Genomic DNA, 22,345 nt, shown 5'->3' on the forward strand with positions numbered 1-22,345 from the left:
CCACTGTGCTGGAAAACTCAGTTTTTTATATGTCTTCCAAAAATTTATCATGAAAAACTCAAACACACAGTAACCTTCACAGAACACACACTAATCACCAAGATGCACAAAACTGTATCACCTGGGACTGGAACTGTGACCTGCTTCCTGTACCCAAAACCTCTGGAAGCCATAGAACTGAGAACACCTGAGCCCTAACCACCTTAGCATGTGCTTCCAGAGGGGACGTGGAGGGGACAATCTCCACACAAAGACAGTTACATTGGTGTAACTGAAATGCCCTTTTCCAGTCATCCTTGGGTCCATCTCTGCTTTTTACCAGGTGCGGGTGCAAGTTTCAATACAGAATAAAACACAGGTTGCTTCCTTACCTTAAAGGCGTACTTGCGGTTGATGTGGTCCTCTGAGCTAAGCACGGCTATCTGAAAACTCGGCAGCAGGATGCTCCCCAGGATCCCCTCCTCCTTCTCATCTAGGAGATCATTCAATCACTGGTTAGAATTTTAATGTTCTCATCAAACAGTGCATTGCCTCAGAAGTCACCTGGGCCAAATCAAAAGGCTCTTGCACATAAATGAACTATATTTAAGTTGTAACAGGTCTTTATAAGATTTTAAATAATAATATCCAAGAGCACAAGGATTTTTTTTGTGGGGGGTGGATTCTGACATAGGGTCTTTGTAACCTAGGCTGGCCTTGAACTTACAATCCTCCTGTCTCAGACTCCTGAGTGCTGGGATTACAGGCCTGCACCACCATGCCTGGATGAGATTTCTTTACTTTCAAAAAGTGTCTCTGTTCTAAGCAAACACAAAATTGGTCTCAAAAATGAAAGAAAGCCCATTTACATATAAATACATCATACATTTGTTGTTGGTGTGCTATGTTTGACAAAACTCTTTCATATGAGTTACTGAAAATATATATAAGCATGTTAAGTGATGACAAAGAAACCTTAAGAAACAAATCCATCCACATTTAGGGCAGGACTTAAATATCCAGCCGCTGTAATTCCAGTCAAGGATGAGGCTCACTGGTCACATCTTTAGCCACTGTTTGAATGTCTCATTGATGAGGTGTTCGGTGGTCTCTGTGACTTAAAGTGCTTTCCACCCCAAACCACTCCAGTCCTCTTATTCTTCTCTGGGGACTTCACCACTTCCTATTCCCATTCTCGCTCACATGCTACATGCTTTAGTTATGTATATTTCTTTCTCTCCTCTCTACGTTCTAAGCTGTAAGATAATTAGAATGGAAACGGTAGATACCCAAAAATATCTGTTAAACAAATACACACGTGGATACGCACTTTAAGCTATGCTGTAAAAATTTTAGCTTTAAACAGTATGTAACTTTGGCCTGGCATGGTGGCACACAACTATAATCCCAGCTCTTGGGAGGCAGAGGTAGGAGGACTCTGAGTTTGAGGCCACTCTGGATTACATAGTGAGACCCTGTCTCAAAACAAAACAAACCCCTTAACTTTGAGGTTTATTTTACCAGCTATTGTGATACATAATAAAGCCATGGGAATAAATTAGAACTCTGCAAGGCAAGCTCACACAACATATCTAGGAAAAGGACAAACACAAATCTTGACACAGCTGGGTCCACGCTATTCACTGTCACTGGTGCTCGAGAAATATGAAATGTACATTTGCTACAGACCCATCAGACAGGATAATATAAAGCCATGCCCTGGGCTGACAAACTCACCAGTGGGGAAACCGTGACATCATCACTTTTATTACACCTGCTGATGTTTAAAAAGTTATCACACGGTTAACAAGAAATCATATTTATTTCTTCCTCATTTCTACAGCACATGGCAAAACTTCCAAAAAGGGAAAAAAGGTACATTAAGTGGAGGTTATTTCTATAGTTCTTCTCATAAAATGGAACAAAAATTTGTTTTTATACTGTGAATGAACAAGAGTGCAGACTAAGCTTTAAAAAAAGGTAAAAAAGAAATGCTGGAAAGCAGCCATCAATTATGGAAAATGACAATTTGAAAGTGATGCACACCATAAATCTGAGCCCAATTCTCTTTCTTTCTTTCTTTTTTTAAAACCCAATTCTGTTTATATTTAGGGAACAATCAGAAGCAACTCCTGAAGTCATCTTCAGTGAAAATCATTTTTATCACATCCCTTCCTCATCATCCCACAGTGACATCATCTCTTCCTAAGCTGCTTCTGAACATACCGAGTGACATCCTTGGTGACCTGGGACTGCTGGTCAGCTGGACACTAACCACCTCTGGGATCCTGGGCAAGACCTTTATTTTTGGTTGGACCAAGGTTTGAACTCAAGGCTTTGTGCTTGCTAGGCGGCAGGCCCTATGACTTGAGCCATACCCCACCCCTTCTTTCTTCAGTTATTTTTTCCAATAGGGCCTTGAGTTATGCACAGGCCAACCTGGACTATGCTTCTCCTGATCTCACCTCCCAAGTAACTGGGAAGACAGGTGTGCCACCACGCCCAGCTTTTATTGGTTGAGATGGGGTCTTGTGAATTTTTTGCCACGGCTGGCCTCAAACCAAAATCTTCCCTATCTCAGCCTCCCAAGTAGCTAGGATTATAGGTGTGATATGCTGTGCCCACCTTGGGCAAATTATTGATGCTCAGTGCATCAGTTTCATCATTTTTAAAACTGGGGATAACAGGACTTAATGCAAAAGATTGTTATGTGGGTTAAAAGAGTTAATCACACAAAGAACTCAGCACATTGGTAAATGTTTAAAAAATCCTGCCATTATGCAAGATTAAATATAATTACCATTACATATCAAATCGTTCTCTTCTGTCAACTGACCATCCTAAGAGTCCTTTCCTAGATTCTCAAATGCTCCTGATCTCGACCTTCTTCTGTTTGGCTCCACATCAAACCTATCCTAGGCACCTACATGCCTTATTCTCTACCGCCTGGAGCCGGTCAGACACGAGCAAGGAGCAGAGCTGAGAACTGCTGCAGGATGAGCGGGCTTGCCCTGGGGCTGGCTGGGGCCTTTTACAAACCGCATGGTATCTATTGTCTCAGTCCCATTTTCCTTCCTTCCCTTCTGTGCGACAGCTAGTGTCCCAAAGACTCCCCAATAAACCCAGCACAGAGTTTGTTTCCCTGAGAACACACCTGGACAGGAGTCATAAGAATCTCAACATTTTACTGGATTCAAGTGATATTTTAGATCTCGTGTTCTTACTTTAACTGTATTTGTTTGTTTAAATGGTATTCTTTCTCGTGTGGTACTGGGTTTTGAACTCAGGGTCTTCTGCTTACTTTTGCTTACTCTACTACTTGAGCCATACCCAATCGTCTATTTTAACTTTAAAGACACTTGAGAACAAGACAAGACAATATATATAATTAGAGCTAGGTAAATGTATTAATACTAATTATCATTTCTAATCTGGAATACTATGATACTCTGTTACCTGGTCTCTTGGCTTCTAGTTCAAGTGTTAGTAATTTTTCTAAAATTATCTGATCTTACTATTATTATCATCTAAGACTGAGTTCAAATTTACTGGGGTGGCATACAAATGACCTTTGTGATCCACCTTTTAAACTTGCCTCCTGCTGGGTCTCCAGACTTAACTTTCATTCCAATTGTGTATACCACATGTGCAGCTTTAGAATTACACCAAGCACACTCCCGCTTCACACGTAAGTCATGTGCACACACACCCTGCATTCCCGAGCCCTTCCTGGTGCAGTGTGGGCTCACTCCACCCAACTGAGCACTTCTGCCGTGACATTCTTTTAGCGTCCTTCGGGCTTATTTTCTGCATCTCTGCATGCTACTCTCTAAAACGGTATCTAGTGCCTCAGACGACTCACTCCCTTAGTTCATCACCTCATCATCTGTGTAGTAACTATCTAAGACACCTGCTCGGAGTACTTATCCAGAGACCTTTCGCTGTTCATCTTTCATACTGTGACCTTACTTTCCTAAAAGCACCTACATGGTCTTCAACATTTCAGCTTACCTACCATGTTCTGATCCCTCCACAATGGAAGTTTCATGCGAGCTTTTCACACTACTGTTTTCACAACACCTGGAACGAAGCAGGCCTCGTTCAGTAAGTTTGTCAAATGAAAGTTCTGTCAGTGGAATGACTAACCACAGCATAACGTAAGTGCTGTGTAGCCATGGGCTCACCATCATCTAGTGATGGGGCAAAGAACAGAAGGAATGTGGGTTCCCATGCAGTATGGGTTGTTAACCTCTCAGATAAAAAAGTAGCAAGTCGTTTTAGTTTCCATTTCTGTCTGTAAAATGTGGAAATTCTGACAGCACACTTTGTATATCAGAAACTGTGAGAAACACAGCAGAAATGGTCAGGACTATTGTGCTCAGCGGGTCAGCCCTGCAGCTAGAGCCTGGGTGCAAAATGGTGGAGATCCAAGCAAGCTATTTGCCCGCCTGTGTGTCAGTTCTGTCTTGGGTAAATGAGCACAGTGATTTCCCACCTTAGCAGGAGGTGGTGAGGAGGCACTGAGATGGATCAGGTATGTCGTGTGCTTTTCACAGTGCCTAGCACATGCTAACACTCTGACAGATGCCAGCTGCTACGCTCACCCAATAGCTTTTATTCAAAACCTGGTATTTCTTGTTGTTAAGACTTTCATATACTTCCTCGCCACTTGAAGAGCAGAGTGAATGAAATGTTTCCTTCCTTCCTGTATTTCTTTCTTCTTTTTTCCTATTTCCCCTACCTGGCAGACAACTACCATTAGTAAAAACACAAATATAAGGTGGAGGTCATTAACAGCAGTAAGAACTCAGACCCAGACTCATCAAACACAGGACAGACTTTGTAGATTGCAATAGAAGTGATGGGCAGTGACAGCAATGTTGTCAGAAATTTGGTGTTATTTTCATTGCAAACAACTAACACTGATAGACTTTCATATTAAGAATTAAAACAATTAGGCACCAAGATGAAGCCAAATCTGTCCTCCCCGGCCACTGGCTGTCAGAAACTCACTGAAGTGGATGATGAGTGCAAACGTCATGCTTTCTATGAGAAGTGGATGGCTGGGTGAAGAATGGAGGGCTGTGTGGTCTGAATCAGTGGTGGGAACATCAAACAAGGTTTCCCATGAGGCAGGGTGCCCTGACCCATGGCCAAGTTCTCCTGCTACTAGGAAGGGGCATTCCTGTTACACATCAGGGAGGATTGGATCGAGAGCGCAAATCTGCTCAGGGTTGCATTGTGGATGCCAACCTGAGTGTTCTCAGCTTGGTCATTGCGAAACAAGGAGATCTGAAGACATTCCTGGACTAACAGAGCCTACTAGGCCTCCTCCTCCTCCGATCCAAAGAGTCAGCAGAATCCGCAAATTTTTTAGTCTCTCCAAAGAAGATACTGTCTGCCAATTCATTGTTAGAAAGCCCCTGACCAAAGAAGGTAAGAAACCCAGGAGCAAAGCACGCAAGATTCAGCATCTTGCTATTCCACATGTCCTGTAACACAAAGGCCAGCATATTGCTCTGAAGAAAGAATGTGCTAAGAAAAATAAGGAAGCGATTGCAGAGAATGCTAAACTTTTGGCTAAAAGGGCAAAGAAAGCCACAGAAAAGTGCAAGGAACAGATTGTGAAGAGAAGGCTGTCTTCTCTGAGAGCTTCTGCTTCTAAGTCTGAGTCCAGTCAAAAATAAGAATCTTTAAGAGTTAACAAATAAATGATTTTATCAGACCTCAAAACAAAAAAGAATTAAAACAATTACAAAAAGTAAGCATTTTCCTGTTCTTTCTTTAAACTCAAATTGTCTACAAATAGACTGAAAAGGGGAGGAAACTGGAAATGACAAGCCCTAAAGAGTGGGAAGCCTTTAAGGAGAACTGCAGAGCAAGCCTGGTACTCAGCTGAAGTGAACCCCACAGTGATGTTGACTGCCATCTCTGTGGCCAAGTGCAGCTCCAGGGCTCGCTTGCTTGTGAGCCGGCAGCACTGGGCCACACTCTGCTAAGGAGTGAGATGGTGAAGAAGATTACGCTGACTCCAAGGTCTAAGCATTAATGCGAGTTAGAGGCTTTGTTGGATGACCACAGAATTTTGCCACATATTCTTTGCAAAACTGAAAAGTAAATTTAAATTTAAAAATCACTAATTGGTCTTAAAAACCTTTGTGATATCTTGTACCTCTAAAGAACAGTCACAACTCATTAGGCATGGACTGATAATCTCTTTTTTGGTTGTTTTGCAGTTCTGGGGGGTAAGCTAGCACCTGCTAGGCATACCACTTGAGCCACCTTACCAGCCTGACAGCCTAATTATTTTCTTTCCCCCAATAATCTAATTCTCCCAGCCCCCTGACAATCTAGAACTTCAGTGATAGTTTCCCCTCAGATTTCAAAGTAGGGAAGGAGAGATGGGCCAGATTCACAGATCATATTCCAGCTGTAGCAGATTTCTCTGGAGTGGGGTGTCCTGGTCTCCTTTCTCTGGCAAGAACCAACCCTGTAGTAGCTAAGAGACCCACGACACATTCGAACAGACTTCTCTGGACTTTTATTTAGAACTGAGTTAGTCAGCTGGGCATTGTGGCAAGAGTCTGTGTCCCAGGTCTCAGGAGGCTGAGGCAGGAGGATCCCTGGAGCCCAGCCTGGGGAACAATAGTGACACCATGTCTCTTAAAAAAAAATGTAATCAATACTTTACTGAGAAAGACAAAAGAAATTTCTCATAACCATACAGAATATGAAGTCTCTCAGTGCACACCTAAAATAATTCCTGTGTTTCTTCACTGCCAACATTAACAGTGCTATATATGTATCTCTTACACAACTTTCTTCATGTTTAAGTGAGACGGTTCTTGTTTGGATTTTTAAGGTTTAAAGTAAACTTATTTCTTTGTAACTCATGTTTTCTATTTGTCAACACATGAGAGTGGTCCCTGATAGGTCCACAACCATTTGCACACAATCCTAGCTCTAGTGTTAGTGGGACAGCTGGATCTGACAAAACCAGCATGTGAAAAGAACCTCAGCATGCCAAGGATTTTATCTGCTGGGCACTGAATGCAAGAACAGTGTAACAGTGTGAAGATACACATGCCCTCCACACGAACAAATCAGGTTATAGGAACTTGGCGAAAATTCACACTCATATGTTTGACGCGCTCAAACCCCAATAACTCAGACTCTTAAGTCAGTGAAGAACGCATTTCCTTCAGACTATTTGCTGATAATAGAACAGCTAAAGTGGCAATATTTTTTCTTTTAAGAAGTACTCAAGGCTGGAGGTGTGGCTCAAGTGGTAGTATAGCAGGGAGGAGGATCAGAAGAAAACAGTTCTGATAAAGTAGCAGGGGAAAGGATGGCATAGCAGAGAGATAAAACCTAAAGAATTCAAAGGTGAAGAAGGTCACATAGCACTAGGGGTAGAAGGGCACTTAGCACTAGGCTGTAGTAGCCTATAGAATTGCATAGAACCATATATGGGTTAAACCTTGTTTTTAAATTTGAACACAAGTCTGCTGGGTCTGTGCCGGCACAATAAAACATTGCTTTCTGCTAAACTCCTTCAGTGTCCCCTGTCTCAGCTAGCAACTTCCCACAACAGTAGAGTGCCTGCCTTGCAAAGCACAAAGCCCTGAGTTCAAACTCTGGTACAGCCAAAAATGAAAATTCCTAATTTTTCCAGGCACCAGTGGCTCTCACCTGTAATCCCAGCTGCTTGGGCGGCTGAGACTGGGAGGACTGCCGTTTGAGGTCAGCTTGGTGAGATCCCACCTCCAAAATCACCAGAGTAAAATGGCCCGGAGGCATGGTTCAAGGGGTAGAGCGCAGCGCCTGCTTTGCAAGCGTGAAGCAGCCGTTATAATAAGGTGCACCAAGGGTTCAGGGGTGGCTTACCTCTGTAGTAGAAGAGGCAGAGGTCAGAAAGCACGAACCAGCGCTTCTTCCACAGTTTCATACCAGTGCTGTCCTGTGGAAATGGACAGGCTTGAAGGAAGGTTTTTATTTCACACCATTGAATCTCACTGCTGAGGATTTCTCTCCAAATGCCTTTGGAACATGAGTGTGCTGTTCAGTAATATTCATCTCTGATACGCATGTAACTAATGGAGTTCAAGTTCAGGGTAGTAAGCTTCAGTTAGAGAGGAGAAATGCATTCTGGCGAGTGCCAACAATGGTGCACTGTGCACTTCACAATACGCTGGAGGAAGGACGCTGAGTGTTCTTACCACAAAGAAATGAGAGGTGCTGAGGAAGCATATGCCTCGTCTGCCCTGAGCGTCACATAACGTCTACATGTACTTCCGTGCATTAGATGGTACCCTGTAAGTACGGCCAATTCTCATGTGCTGATCAGAGAAAACTTAGAGGGACTTACAGGAAGATATCCCCTGGTGGACTGGTCTCTGAAGAGTAACACTGTCACGTAAAAGGAAGATGCTGAAGCAATTTAGTTTGGTTTTCTATTTATCAGCTATTTGAAATTCACTCTTCTCAACACACAGGTCTGCTAGGGTGAGGACAAAGTCACCCGGCAGTTGTGTGCTGACTCTGGCAACCAGACTAATAAATATGCTAAGCAAACAAGAAGCAAAACATGTGAACTGAAATTATTCTCAAGGTAAGATGATTTGAAATGACTGTGAGTAAGAAAACCTTAACATATAAACACATTGCATAGCCATCTTTTCTTCTCTTGTCTACAGATTGGGTTTTGCTCACCTTGCAGAAAAGACTGCCTATTTGACAGCTATTTCTAAGTAATTTAGTTCACAAAATACCAGGCTCAAGCAAAATTACTATTTGAATAAAAATTACCTTCCCACATGCAGTAAAGCAAAGATGCAAGATTAAATTAGATAGACACCCAGAAGATGCCAAAGAGGCCAGCTGAGATTAAATGAATTAATGTTTCTTAATTTATTTCTAGTTGTGACAATCATCTGATGGTGATTTATTTACTTATTTCTGGAGATACCAGGGTTTGAACTCAGGACCTTATGCTTGCTAGGCAGGTGGTCTACCACTTGAGCTACTCCACCAGCCCTGACGGTGACTTCAGAACAACAGAAATGAATATGGGTAAAAATCCCAGCAGTGAAAGATTTGTCTTTTCAATTAACAGCTACCCCATGGAAGAGACAAAGGAGGGGGATGGTTAAAATGATACGTGGCATTTTAGTCCCTTAAGTATATTCTTTCTTTCGTACAGATAAGGGACCCTCCAAACATCTTAAATCACATATATACTACAAAACAAACCCTTAGGTTACTTGGCAACACTTTTGTCATACTACATTAACCAAGAGAGCAAGAAATAAGAACAAAAATTATTTCAAGCAAGGAGTCCCATTATCCTCCATCAGGTTCAATACTGCAATGAACTATCTGAACATTTGCATAATTATTAAAAGACTGGTTAAAAATGAATATGGAAGTTCTTTTAGGAACTAAATGTGAGAAAATGTGAGAAATCTTTTAGCTTATACAAATTTAAATGTCAAACAGTTAAAATATAAAAATGATCCTTTTTTTTGGTGGCACTGGGGTTTCAACTCAGGGCTTCATGCTTGCTAGGCAGGTGCTTTACCTCTTGAGCCACTAAAAATGATCATTAAATAAAAATTTTTTATCCACATTACATATTAAACCAACTCAGTGAGAAATTGGCAAAATTGGTTTTCTGGTATGATATGAAATTCTCTTCCAATGCATCCGTTTAGTCTGCCAACCAACTTTCAGACAAACAATCTCTAATGCTTCACAGTAAGTTTATCATGAGTTTTAATGAAAGAAAATTAGGTCGGCTGAAGGCAGTTAACAATATCAAGAGAACAGATTAGCACCATCAATGAACTCATTTTTAAAGGATTTTAATTTTCATCAGCACAGCAAGTGTGCATTTTTATGAGTACAATGTGATGTTTCAGTACCTGGATACAACCTGTTAATGACCAGATCAAGAGAACTGGCATAGCTAACTAGTATAACAAACTGGTTCCAGGAAGTAACATTTAACTTGCTTTGTATTGTCTATATACATGTAAAATAAGAGCAAATTGACAAAAGCTCTGAATGTTGCTTATATCATTTTGGTTATCTGGCAGTCACTTATCTGAAACCCAGCTGCAAACTGGAAAGAAAACAACAGCTCAAAAACAAGAAACACGATGCCAAAGTCTAAGGGAGTAATGTCTATGCATGTTTACTAATTCTTGAACTAGTCTACAGTTTGCAAAAAAAGCTCAGTTATCAAACATCCCAGATAGCATCCAGGTGTCTGAGAACAAACCCCGTTTGAGTGAACAGTCAAACGAGAAAAAAAAAAAAAAAAAAAAAAGGCAAAACACAGCATAAAAACGTGAAGAGGAAGAGAGAATAGGCTGAAAATACAGAAGCAAAAATCTGAAAAAAAACGCAGAAAAATCAAAACATCAGAGTTCTCTATAAAGAAGGGTCAAAGAATACATAAACAGAAAATGAGCAATACCCATGGTTTCAGCTCCATTTTGACATTTAAGAAATACTTCTGCCCAGATTTTAGCATGCTATTCCTAACATACAACATATATTTAATTTAAAATTTAGGAAAACCTATAACAGACATATTAACAGCCTTAGCCCTAAGTAACGCCCACACCCTTTCTGTAGGGGAAGTCACAGAATATGGGGGATTGCACTTCCCTTTCCAATTTATATAATTTTATACAATTGTCTTAGCAACATTTGGCCTCAAATATTCCTTCTGATTCTATCCTTTTACTTCACACCAAATGGAAGAAAGGAAATACCTGTTTATAAAGCCAGCCTCGTCTGACCACAGGAGCATTGGGGTTCCTTTTAATGGAATTTGACCTCTTTCCAAAATTATGAACTTTTTTTGAAGCCCGTGAAGTCTAAACAGAAAAGAGCAGGACAGATCATAGATTTTACAATCTTCCCTTTAAAACCAGCACAAATGTTAAAAAGACACAGTATGTCGCACTATTTCATCCTACCTGAATAGGACTGTGAATAAAAAACCACTAAGGAACGTTTAACCATAAAGCAAGTGATAGGAATTTTGTTTTGTATCTGCTTCTGGTAGTGTTTCAGCTAAAGGAAGCTGACAGTGGTATGTCAGAGAGGAGGTCAGTATGAAATACAAGCAGACACCAAGTCAGTTAGGCAGGGAGGACCGCCAATGCGCAGCGCTGTCTTCTCTCTGGACAACTCCAGACAGACGGTGTGTGTCCCAGAAGGCACACACAAGGACACGCACACTTTCACACCACCACTGTACTCAGCAGGAACATTTATTTTGGAAGAATGGTAGTGGCAACCAACAGACCTTAAAACAAGCTGTTTTACGTAATAGAATTTTGAGAGCCAATGCGACATCACTGGAAGAAAGCTCCAACGGCACAAAAAGACAAGGAGCAGTGTGCCTCAACCCTGGGACCGAGCACCCAGCCAATCCCACCCGCAGCCCTGTGTGCTGCCAGCACCAAGGTGCCTGTCCACGTACACTGGCTTCTCACGGCTACGGAAAAGCTTATTTTCTCAAATGACTGTGCAGACAGTCCCACTCTTCTCTTCCACTAGCCCCTGAAGCTCACTGCAGAGACGATGCCCATCTGCTGTGCTGTGAAGGCCTGCAAATCTTAAGGTAAAAACACCAGTGTCTTCTCTGGTTATGATTAACATTTTTCTTATTATGAATGAGGCTGTACTTAAGGATAAATTCCACTATCTTTTTTGGTAACTAATTTTATATAATTTGCCCGTTTTTAAACTGGGTCATAAGGCTCTTTCTTATGGACTCATAGCAATCCTTTAATTATAAAGAATTATTGTTTAGTTTCTGTATGAATTATAGATATTCTACATGCATGGTAATTATAGATGGCTGGATTTCTTATTTTTTATATGATTACTTCTGGGTTTTATGCCATATTTTGAAGGTCTACCCGCATTCTAAGTTTATTCTTTAAAAAAATCTTTCCCTTGCTTTTTCTAGTGCAATTATAGTATTGCTTAAACATTTCAACAAACCATCCATCTGAAAAGTTTTTGGTGTGAATTAAGAAGCATGTGTCCAATTTGATTTCTAGAGAATGACTTAGTGGTCCTCAATCTATTTATCATTTCTCTAAACTTTAATTAAAAAATATTAATGAAGCATTACTCTCAGTAATCCAACTGAATTTCTAGTGTTGTTGATAGTAAGAATTAGAAACTACTTATATTGCTTGAAAATTTATTTCCTTATAATATCCTAAAAACTTTACATACTTAACAGCCATTTGCAATACTACTATAACTCTGTTATCCATTTCCTTGAACCTAAGTTATTATTAAGTTGTTTTGTTACTGTAAAATACTGTTTCCAAACTTGTGCATTCTTATAATCACAGTGTGATTTCTAGGCTATTACTTTTCCCTCAGTTGAGTCAATAAAGTGCCAATTCTCTCACATAAATATCCATTACACTTGTGAAATCACTCAAAATCTGAACCCAGCATTTAAAGGAAATGTTAGCCATTAAATCAAAATCTTATTGCTTTATATATCAAGCTATCGCTCCATCCATCAATTACTTCCAATATCATTAAATTCATGTAGCAATAAAAACATAACGATAATTCTATAATTTCAATTTTAAGTGTGTTATGCGTGACAGTAATAGGAACCCATGAATAATTAACAGTAAGTAAAACCACTCACTCTGCCTACAGGGCTCATTGGATGAACCGCATAATCTGAAGTCATGCTGTAGTTAGAAGCTTCATTTACCATGCTTATCGGTCGTTCCTTCTTTTCTTCAGATGTCATGGTTGCAACAGTCCTGAAAATATAGCATGTCAAACACTGGAACCTGCTTTGTGTGTAAACTGCTTTTCTAGAGTTACCAATGCAGGTGTCCGGCTTTTCCAGATGGGGTGGACGCTAAGTTACTGTGGAGTGAGATGTGGAATACAAAGCATTTACAATTACTTTAACTATAACCATCAAATCTCCTACGTCCAGTGTAAGTTCGTAGCATGGTAGGACGTGCAGCTCAAGCAGTGGAGCACCTAACTAGCAAGCAGGAAGCTCTGAGTTCAATAAGCACATTTATATTAAAAGGCACAAATGCAGACATTCTACTTGGTCATCCAGCTGGAAAATGAAAAATGAATTATGAGGGCACTGCCCCGGGTTCAACAGTTAACATTTAAAATAAGAAAAAGGCCAAGATGAACCACTATACCACTCACTAATGCTGCTGGAAAGGTTTACAGCATGTAAACACCTGTTTCATTTGAGGCTTACAAAAACTTGGTGAAATGGTAATTGCCACAACCCTAAATTTAAGTATGAGAAAACTGAGCTCAAATTATGTGAATTTAACTACCTGATCAGGTTTACAGTTTCTTTAACCTTGCATCTTGGGCTCTAGAGCTTACTTCCTGGACCTCAACTCTCATAAAAACAGCTTCTAAAATTACATTCCCCATGAAAAATAAAATTTAGGTCATGTTTCTAAACCACATGTAGCAAACAGCGGACATTCTGTCCTACTTGCCTGCAAATATGCAGAAAGGGAAACAGCTAAATTGTAGAGAATAGAACACGGTTTTACAGCAGTGATGGTAACCCCTTGTGAACACACATTCCACGACACTCTACTTACTGTTCATTCACTACAAAAATGCAATTGTCCTGAGACGGCTGGCCAGTGACTGGGTGTTTGCAGGTCACTTTCCTTTCATTATGGCTGAAAGAAGAATAAAAGAAAAGGAGCACAAATGTAGATAATTCTGCAATCAATAACATCTTTCTCATGTACCTGGGAGCAAAACACACATTTCTTTACTGTGACATTAAGGTTACTGAACAAAGGAGATGAAACTTAAAGCACCGGCTTTAAATTTAATTGAGATTACTGAAAATCCCTTCCTACCATCCACCACAGGAATAGGTGTGCAAATGCCATTTACAGTTAGGATATTGCTAAGCTGTGGTCAAGCTTCGCGCTCCCATGTCGTCAAACACCTCCTCCCAACCTCCGCACTGCCTGAGACCTCATTCCTTTTCCTCAGTATTTTACAAACAAAGGTAAGTTGATTTGGATAAATCACCATGTTTTACATTTTATAGGTGGACTATGAAAAAGGAGTATGAGTATCTAGCTACCTCCACTACTGTGTGGCCCATTTTGTGCACATTATAGGGACCAAATTTATATACGGGTCGGAGTATCTAACAAGTACTGGGGCATCAGTACACTAAAAAGAAAAGATATCACTGAACAAGCAATCATCTGTGCCACTTCCTCTGCACAGAAGGTGTCTTACAGAAGTATAAATAATGTAACAGTAGTGATTTTTGTGAAGGTGTGCTGGAGATAGATGGAATCTGATGGGGAAACAAAAATTTAAATAAAGAAGTGCAGAAACAGAGAATAAGCCTTGTTATACTTGTTCGAAGAAATTGCAATGAATTAAAGGATGATTTTTTTTTTGGAGGGACTGGAGTTTGAACTCAGAGCTTCATGCTTGCAAAGCAGGCATTCTACTGCTTGAGTCACGCTTCCAGTCCAAACGTTAAGTATTTCTGGAGAATAAGGCCTTTGTAGGAAATATTATTTCATCTATGTTGACAGGGAAGGTTTCTTACTATGTTCTTGAAATAACAAGGTAAGAACCCCTATTTATCGAAGCCAAAATTTGAGACTCCCCAATACACAATTTACACGGGTATACTGTCCACCTCACCATCTGCACATAGCACAAAGCAGACTGCTGGAAAGAGCTATCGCCGGTGCTTCTGAATTTAGAAGACTTACTTTCTTTATGGAGAACATTTTCAAGATGTTGTGATGAGTGTTACCGCTTTTTCAACCTTACAAAATCATCACTTGTGGTCTGTCGTGTGGGAAGTCTGTAGCCATGTGCCGAAGTTTTCTGGTAAATTTCATATACTTAAGTTTTTCTAAATCCCAACCTTCATTACTGTATTTTCAACTGGCAAGTTGGTACACTGAAAATTTAATCCACCAAAATTAAAAACCATATGAAAGCCAAGGACTTTTTTTTCTGGTTCCTTGGTTGCATTTTCCATCTTTACTTCCTGGGAGGTTTTCTGGGCAGAGGGAGCATGGTACTATATATAGTTTGAACTCAGGGCTTGAGCTACACCCCCTTCCCTTTTGCTTTACTTGTTTTTCAGCAAGGGTCTCCCAGTTTGCTCAAGATCAGTCTTGGACCATGACCCTCTAACCTTGCCTGTGAAGTAGCTGGGGCTGTGCACCGTCAAGTCTTGCCTTTGTTTTGAGACAGGGTCTCACCACATAGCTCAGACTGTCCTCAAAGTTATGATCATCTTGCCCCCGGCCTCCACTGAGGGCTGGGACTACAAGTGTGTGCCTCCATGCTCATTTTGGAAATTTTAATGCTCTAACAGAGAATAAAACTCTGGGGCAGGGGAGAAGTAACCTGAGCAGGACAAGACCTTAAATAAAATAATGAATGGAGGGTACTGTCCTTTCTTGGATGCCTCACCTCAATGAGCCTTAAAATGCTAGAGACAGTTCAATGGTAGATGAAACACAAATAAACAAATTATTTGTACTACAGAAAGAAAATGAGGCAGGAGTGTGGCTCAAGTGGTAGAGTGCATGGCCCTAGCAAGTGCGAGGCCCTGAGTTCAAACCCAGTGCTGCCTCTGCCAGAGTAATGTAGCAGATTCTACTCTTAAGTGTTCTAGAAGCTCTCAGTTGTAAGAACAAGGCTCTGTGGTGGTTAGAGAGCTAAGGTACACCTCTGGCCTCTGAACACTGAGTGGATCAAGTGCCCAGCAACTGGGCAGGGGACATGTTTAGACAAGGAAGGACTAAGAGGAAGCCCACACATTCTTTCCCTCAAAGTGGATGCCATTTCAATTAAACAGACATTTTCAGTGTCCAAGCACTTTTAAGGATCACAATGTCTTAACGTAAATAAACCTTTGGCTTTTTAGCTATTAGATCATTAACTAAAATCAATACAATTTCTATCTTTTTACTTTAATACAATGGTGTATTTTAAACTGCAGCCACATGATCACTAGAGGCTTCTCTAAAACTCAAAACCAGAAGACTGAGATTTTTACAGGTAATGAGAATGAGAAACTCTTGACATCTCCTATGAAACATACTTACAAAGCAGAAAAACCATTTTATCAAAAGTGAATAAAAAGCATGACAAACCAAAATACCAACTCCAGTTTTAATTGTTTAAACATAGGAGTTTTCTATTGAATAGTTAGATTGTCATTCCTTGCTACTCCGGTGTTCTTCCTGTGTAACTATTTTTATCTAGACTTTTGTATAGTTTATTGTAAATTTCAAAATCGTTCCTCTTTGCCATGTTAGAATTTATACAGTTTGCACTAATGTTGTGTTTTAGAGAATCGCAATGACAAAGGATAAACACAGAGTCTGAACCACACAGTGTCTGAATGAGCTAATGAATGAGGCTTCTATGGAGCATGGCTGTTAACACAGAATTTTTTGAATGGACACAGCACTTGACACCATGGGAGGTGGGTGGCCAATTGTTAGGTACTGGGCACTACCCTTGGCACAAGGGGTGGGAGGTGACTGCTCCTGACCATGGAGAAGACAGGGCCAACAGTGATTGACAGCTTTTCCTTGATTCTACAAAATCTGTCCCCTGCATTATTAATAAACCAGATGCTTTCACACTGTACTTGCCATCCTTCTATGGCTTGCCAGGACTGATTATTCTCTATTTGTTCTGAATGGCCTCAAGATGATACCAAGAGAGTCATGAGGTCTACTGTATTGCTTATCTGGAGACATGTTCCAAGGACATTCATATGGTAGAGAAGGAGGTAAGTAAAATTCTGTTTGCCAGAAACACTAAGTGAATGCAGAAAACCACACCCAGCGGAGCCCAGCCACCTGGGAAGTCATCAAACACTCATCTGCACACACCTCAGACTGCTCCAGTGACTTTCAGTCATTGGCTGTTTCATGAAACACATCCACCCACATCTGGGACATGATTTCCCACTTGCCTTCCCATAATCTGTCTTCTAACATTTCCCACTAACAAGTCTGTTTTTCAAGGCCAAGTATCATATTCATGGTAGCATCTGTTTTGCATTTCATAATCAATCAACATGTGTAAAACTATATTAGCATTTTAATTTGATTTTACCTTTATTTTTACATGTCATTAATGAAATTTGTGTTTGTTGATTGAATTTCTCCCCCCTTGGTTGACATGTCTGTTTTGGTGCCTATACCATGCTATCTTTGTTTGTATGGCTCCACTGGATAGTTTAAAGCCAGCTACTGCAATATCTCCAACATTGCTTTTTGCTCAGGATTGCTTTGGTTTTTGGAGGTCTTTGGCTATTTGTGCTTTCATATGAATTTTAGAATTATTTTCCTATTTCTGTGAAGAATGTACTGGAATTCTGATAGTGCTGCACCAATTTTGTATATTGCTTTTGGTAATATAAACATTCTAGTGATCCACGAACACAGGAGGTCTTTCCATTCTCTAGTGCTTTTCTTTGTTCAGTGCTTTATAGTTTTCATTATAGAGGTCTATTAATGTCTTTGGTTAATTAATTTTATGCCTGAGCCTTTTTTTTCTTCTAGTCTATAGTAAGTGGGATTGTTTTCCTGACTTCTTTCTCAGTGAGTTTGTTGCTAATGCAAAGAAAAACTTTTTTTTTGAATGTTGATTTTGTATCCTACACCTTTGCTAAAATGGGTATTTTCAGAAAGTCTCCATCTGCAAACAGCGAAAGTTTGACTTCTTTCTTTCCTGTTGGAATCCTTTTCATTTCTTTCTTTTGCCTTATTTCTTTGGCTAAGAATTCACACATTCTATTGAATAAGAGTGGAGAGAGTGTGGATATGTAATATTGAGAAACATTCCTTGTATTCCTACTTCCTTCAGGGCTTTATCATAAAAGGATGTTGGATTTTGTCAAAGGCTTTTTATTTGCCTATGTTGAACCAACCTTACATTCTTGGAATAAAGCCAGCTTGATCATGATGTATGATCTTTTTAATGTGTTGCTAAATCCAGTTTGCAAATATTTTTGCATGTAAGTTCATCAAGGAAACTGGTCTATAATTTTCTTTTTTCTTGTCGCATCCTTGCTGGGTTTTGGTATCGGGGTAATAGTGGCTTTGTAGAATTAATATGGGAGTGCTGCTTCCCTTTGTATTTTGTGGAATAGTTAAGAGAGCACTGGTGTTAATTCTTCCTTAAAGGGTTAGTGTCATTCAGCAATGGACCCCTCTAGTCCTGGGCTTCTCTTTGATGGAGAGGTTTTTTTCTTTTTTTGGGGGGGGGTGGGTGGGGTGGGACTGGGGTTAGGGAGGTTTTATATTACTGTTTTAATCTTATCACTTATTATTCACCTGTAGGTTATTTGTATCTCCCTGGTTAAATTTTGGTAGGTCACATGTTTCTAAAAATTTATCCATTTCTCACACACTTCCTAATTTGTTAGAGTATAAATTTTCAAAATATTTCCTAATGCTCCTCTGGATTTCAGTGGCACCTTTTTGCCCCTATTTTTTATTGATTTATGTCTTTCTTTTGGTTAGTATGGTTAAGGGTCTGTGAATCTTCAAAGAAGCGAGCCTCTGCTTATTGATCCTTTGCTTGTTCTTTTCATTTCCATTTTATTGGTTTCTACTTTTATTTTTATTATTTCTAACTTTCTACTAATTTTGTGATTGGCTCATTCTTGTTTTCGTAAGAGCTTGAGGTGTATCATTAGGTTATTTGAGATCTTTGATTTTTTTACTGAACACACTCAGCTATAAACTTCCTTCTTAAAACTACTTTTATTGTATCCACAATAAAAGTGCTTCCATTTTTGTTTCTAGGAACTTTTTTTTTTAATTACTCTCTTGCTTCTTCAATGACCCATAGATCATTCAAAAGTGTATTGTTCAGGCTGAGGACTCGGCTCAAATGATAGAGCACCTGCCTACCAACCATGAGGTGCTGAGTTCAAATCCAGGTACTGACAAAAGAAAAAAAAAATCCTGTTCAGTCCCCATGTGATTATATATTTCCCGTACTATCTCTTGCTGTCAATTTCTAGTTTTATTCCATTGTGGTCTGATTAAACACAAGAAGTTATTTCAATTTTCTTGTATTTCTGAAGACTTGCTTTAGGTCCTGAAATAGGATCTACTTTGCAGGAAGTTCTATAAGTGCTGAGAAAATGTGCACTCTGTGGCTGTTGGGTGGAATATTCTGTAGATGTATGTTAAGCTCATTTGATCTTTAATATTGTTTAATATTGGGTTTTCTTTGTTGATTTTTTTTGGTCTGGATGACCGCAACAGCTTGATTGGTGAGTGCGGCACCTACTATTACTGTGTTGGATTTTACCTGAGCTTTCATGTCCAGTAGTGCTTCCTTTATGAAACTGGGTGTACCAATGTTTGATGCATATGTTCACAACTGTTATATCCTTCATCAGTATGAAGTGACCTTCTTTGTCTCTTCTAATTTTCATTTGAAGTCTGCTTTATCAAATGAGTATAGTTACTCCTTGTTTTTAGGCTCTATATGCCACACCTTTAATCGGAGAACGTAGTTCTGAGCTTGACAGCACCCCAGATAAAGTGAAGCCGATGGAGTACAGCTCCTATCACATGTTAATGGGAGCAGAGAGACTCACCAGAATTGAATCAACTCTGTAAGAATAACTTAACTTGCATGGCAGCACTGAGTGAGAACGGGAAGCTGGCACCTCTCTCCCTTCCCGGGGCCACTGGAGGAAAATACTGCACATGCAGGCCATGATGCTACATCTTCCTTCAGGAGACTTACAAAGGAGGATGACAATGCCAGTCCTGTCAAAATATTGTTGCACCCCCATGATGCACAGAATGTACGTTTCAAACATAAACCACTATAAAATGGTCAGATTAGAAAAAAAGATTTGTTTGCTAATATGGTGTTTCAAATTTCTAGCTTTTAAAGTGATAAAAGCCAAAAGACCTGAAGGAACTACTTCATTCTTAATGGAGTCTTATTTCAAATCACGCAAGGAAAGAAATTAAAAGAATTCAATGTACTTAACTATGGACTAACAAAATGAAATGTGGTATTACAACTCCTGCTGTTTCAACAATAATCAGGCCTAAGCTACACAAACTTTTGTTCAATGAAAAGTTCAACTAAAAGAACTAGATTTAAAAAAGTAGAGTAGTGCTATGTATAACAAATGGTATATGATAAATTCTTTAAGCCAAGTATGGAAAGCAATGATTTTCAAGGATTGAACACTTGCCTACCATGCATGGGGTCTTGAGTTTGATTTCCAGCACAGAAAAAACAAAAAGAAGAATACTCATGATTTCAGGGAGATACGATTCCAGACTTCCTTAACACAGTATCACTGTCATCTTCATTAGGTCAGCACGTCCTTTTTCAGTTAGGCATTCTCACAGGCCCAAACTAGATGATGTATCCCAAGTATGATATACACAAACCACAAAGTTCAGGTTATTCTTGGCACATCCTTTTTCAAAAATTTCCCTAGTGTTTCCTGGCTATCTTTCCTTAGAATCTCATTAGCCTGTGATATGAAAATCCATCACCAACTGAACAACTGGCAAAAGAAATGAGACCACTATGGAAAGAGTGCACCAGTCAGGATTCACAACTTTGTTTGCAGCTTGCATTGAGGGAGTAAATAAAACAAGAATACATAATCTCTGGAAAGAAGAGAGGGGAAAGGCTAGTTAGCCAAGAAACATCCTATTTTTCTTAGATACAGAAACTTGTGTACGGTTCAAAGAAAGTACCTACGCTTGCATATTCAAACCTCCATTCTGCGTGGGAAAAGAAGACAATGGTTTTACTAATTTTTCCTTTGGAGAATTCTGGAGGTTGATTTAACTTGAACTTAAGAACTCTAGAGGTTTTACTTCCACCCTCAAAAATATCTTAATGTTTTGGTTAATTAATAACGACATACTAGCTAGTCCTAGTACTGCAATTCTTTCCCACGGGAGCATTTGTTTTTGTGGGTTTTAAAAATCACTTTTGTTTTTTTTGTTGTTGTTGCTAAAACGATCTACCTGTGCTAAATAACTTGAAAGAGAAAAGGCATTAGGCTCACAGCTTTGGCAGTTTCAGTCCACAGTCAATTGATCTCAAACCTCTGGGCCTATGGTGAGGCAGGGCGCGATGGGGGAGCACACTGTAGAGCAAACCCGCTTACCTCACTGCTGGAAGCAGAGAGAGAGGAGGGCGCCAGGGTTCCAGGCACATCCTCAACAGTCTAAGGACCTCCCACAGGTCCCACCTCCTGAATGTTCCCCTACCTCCCAACAGCACCACCTCAGGGACCAAGCCCTTTAACACAGGAGCCTTTGAAGGACAGGAAGATCCAACCACAGCACATGCTAACAACAGTACCAAGCACAAAGTTGGTTGTTTTTAAATTTAAGAAAAAAATACTGAAAGGGCACAGGGGAGTGAATATACTACAAATACTTCACACATGTATGCACATGGAAAAATGAGAGCTGTTCAAACTGCTCCAGGAATGGGGGAAGGGGGGAAGAAGGAGATGATGGATAGGGTGAATTCAAATATGATACATGATACGTCGTAAGAACTTTTGTAAATGCCACAATGTACCCACACCCAGAACAACAATAAAAAAAAAAAGAAATACTGTAATTGGTACTAACATGTTGCCAATAACAGCTAATTCTATTCTTCAGAGTGATATATTATAGCTAAACAAAGCAGGCTTATTAAGCAGTGTTTTCTGTGTAAGTGGCAATATCACTGAAAATATACCCGCCTGCAAAAAAAGAAATATGTAGTTTAGAAGACTCTGTCTCTTATTAAACTCAGATGAAAGCCCATTTATATGATTCGCTCTGAGTCATGCATTTCCCTGAAGGGAAAGAGAAAAGGATTTAATTTAGTCTAAGCAAAACAGGGTATCTGAGTGAGGCTGGGCAGCTGCAGCTGGGTAATTCTTCTGGCAACCCTGGTAGCAAAGCCAGTACCATGATCTGGTTTTCTATGAAGGCCAAACTATAAAAGTTGCCACACAGTCACAAGCTGTAGACAAGAGGGGCACAGGAGACCTGCGGAAACTGTAGAAGGTTCTGTATCTCTCCAATTTTGGTTCTGCTGTGCAGCACATAGCTCAGAAATATGCTCCCAGCTCTGGGTTCTGTGTACGTCCACTTGAATGAAAGACAGCATGAGGCCAGACAACAAATAACCCAAGACACCACAGACAATTAGATTCTCCTGCTCACTTCAAATTTGAAGAGATTTTAACAATGGAAATGATTCAGAAGCTGGGGACAGGGACAGAGCTCAGGGGTGGAGC

The 22,345-nt window shown here is 39.9% G+C and overlaps 1 protein-coding gene and 1 pseudogene across 43 annotated transcripts in view; one reads left to right on the forward strand and one right to left on the reverse strand.

Moving 5' to 3' along the window:
* Plekha5 (pleckstrin homology domain containing A5) overlaps nucleotides 1-22,345 on the reverse strand; it is a 201,834-nt gene that overhangs the window by 68,979 nt on the left and 110,510 nt on the right. For 21 of the 43 annotated variants that reach the window (XR_012448818.1, XR_012448817.1, XM_074075943.1 and 18 more), the window contains exons 4-8: nucleotides 13,626-13,709; nucleotides 12,677-12,797; nucleotides 10,761-10,865; nucleotides 7,867-7,939; nucleotides 372-472 (exon numbers count right to left, since the gene is read on the reverse strand). Coding sequence is in view for 38 of the 43 variants with exons in the window: in XM_074075943.1 (XP_073932044.1) it covers nucleotides 372-472; nucleotides 7,867-7,939; nucleotides 10,761-10,865; nucleotides 12,677-12,797; nucleotides 13,626-13,709 (484 nt within the window). In the remaining 5 variants the exon portion in view is untranslated. Of the gene's footprint in view, nucleotides 1-369; nucleotides 473-7,866; nucleotides 7,940-10,760; nucleotides 10,866-12,676; nucleotides 12,798-13,624; nucleotides 13,710-22,345 lie in introns of those variants that run through there. The other 22 variants (XR_012448816.1, XM_074075942.1, XM_074075941.1 and 19 more) reach the window with 3 other exon arrangements.
* LOC109683104 (small ribosomal subunit protein eS6-like) lies at nucleotides 4,946-5,666 on the forward strand (annotated as a pseudogene).

This window comes from Castor canadensis, chromosome 6 (assembly GCF_047511655.1).
Source record: "Castor canadensis chromosome 6, mCasCan1.hap1v2, whole genome shotgun sequence".
Lineage (NCBI taxonomy): Eukaryota > Metazoa > Chordata > Mammalia > Rodentia > Castoridae > Castor > Castor canadensis.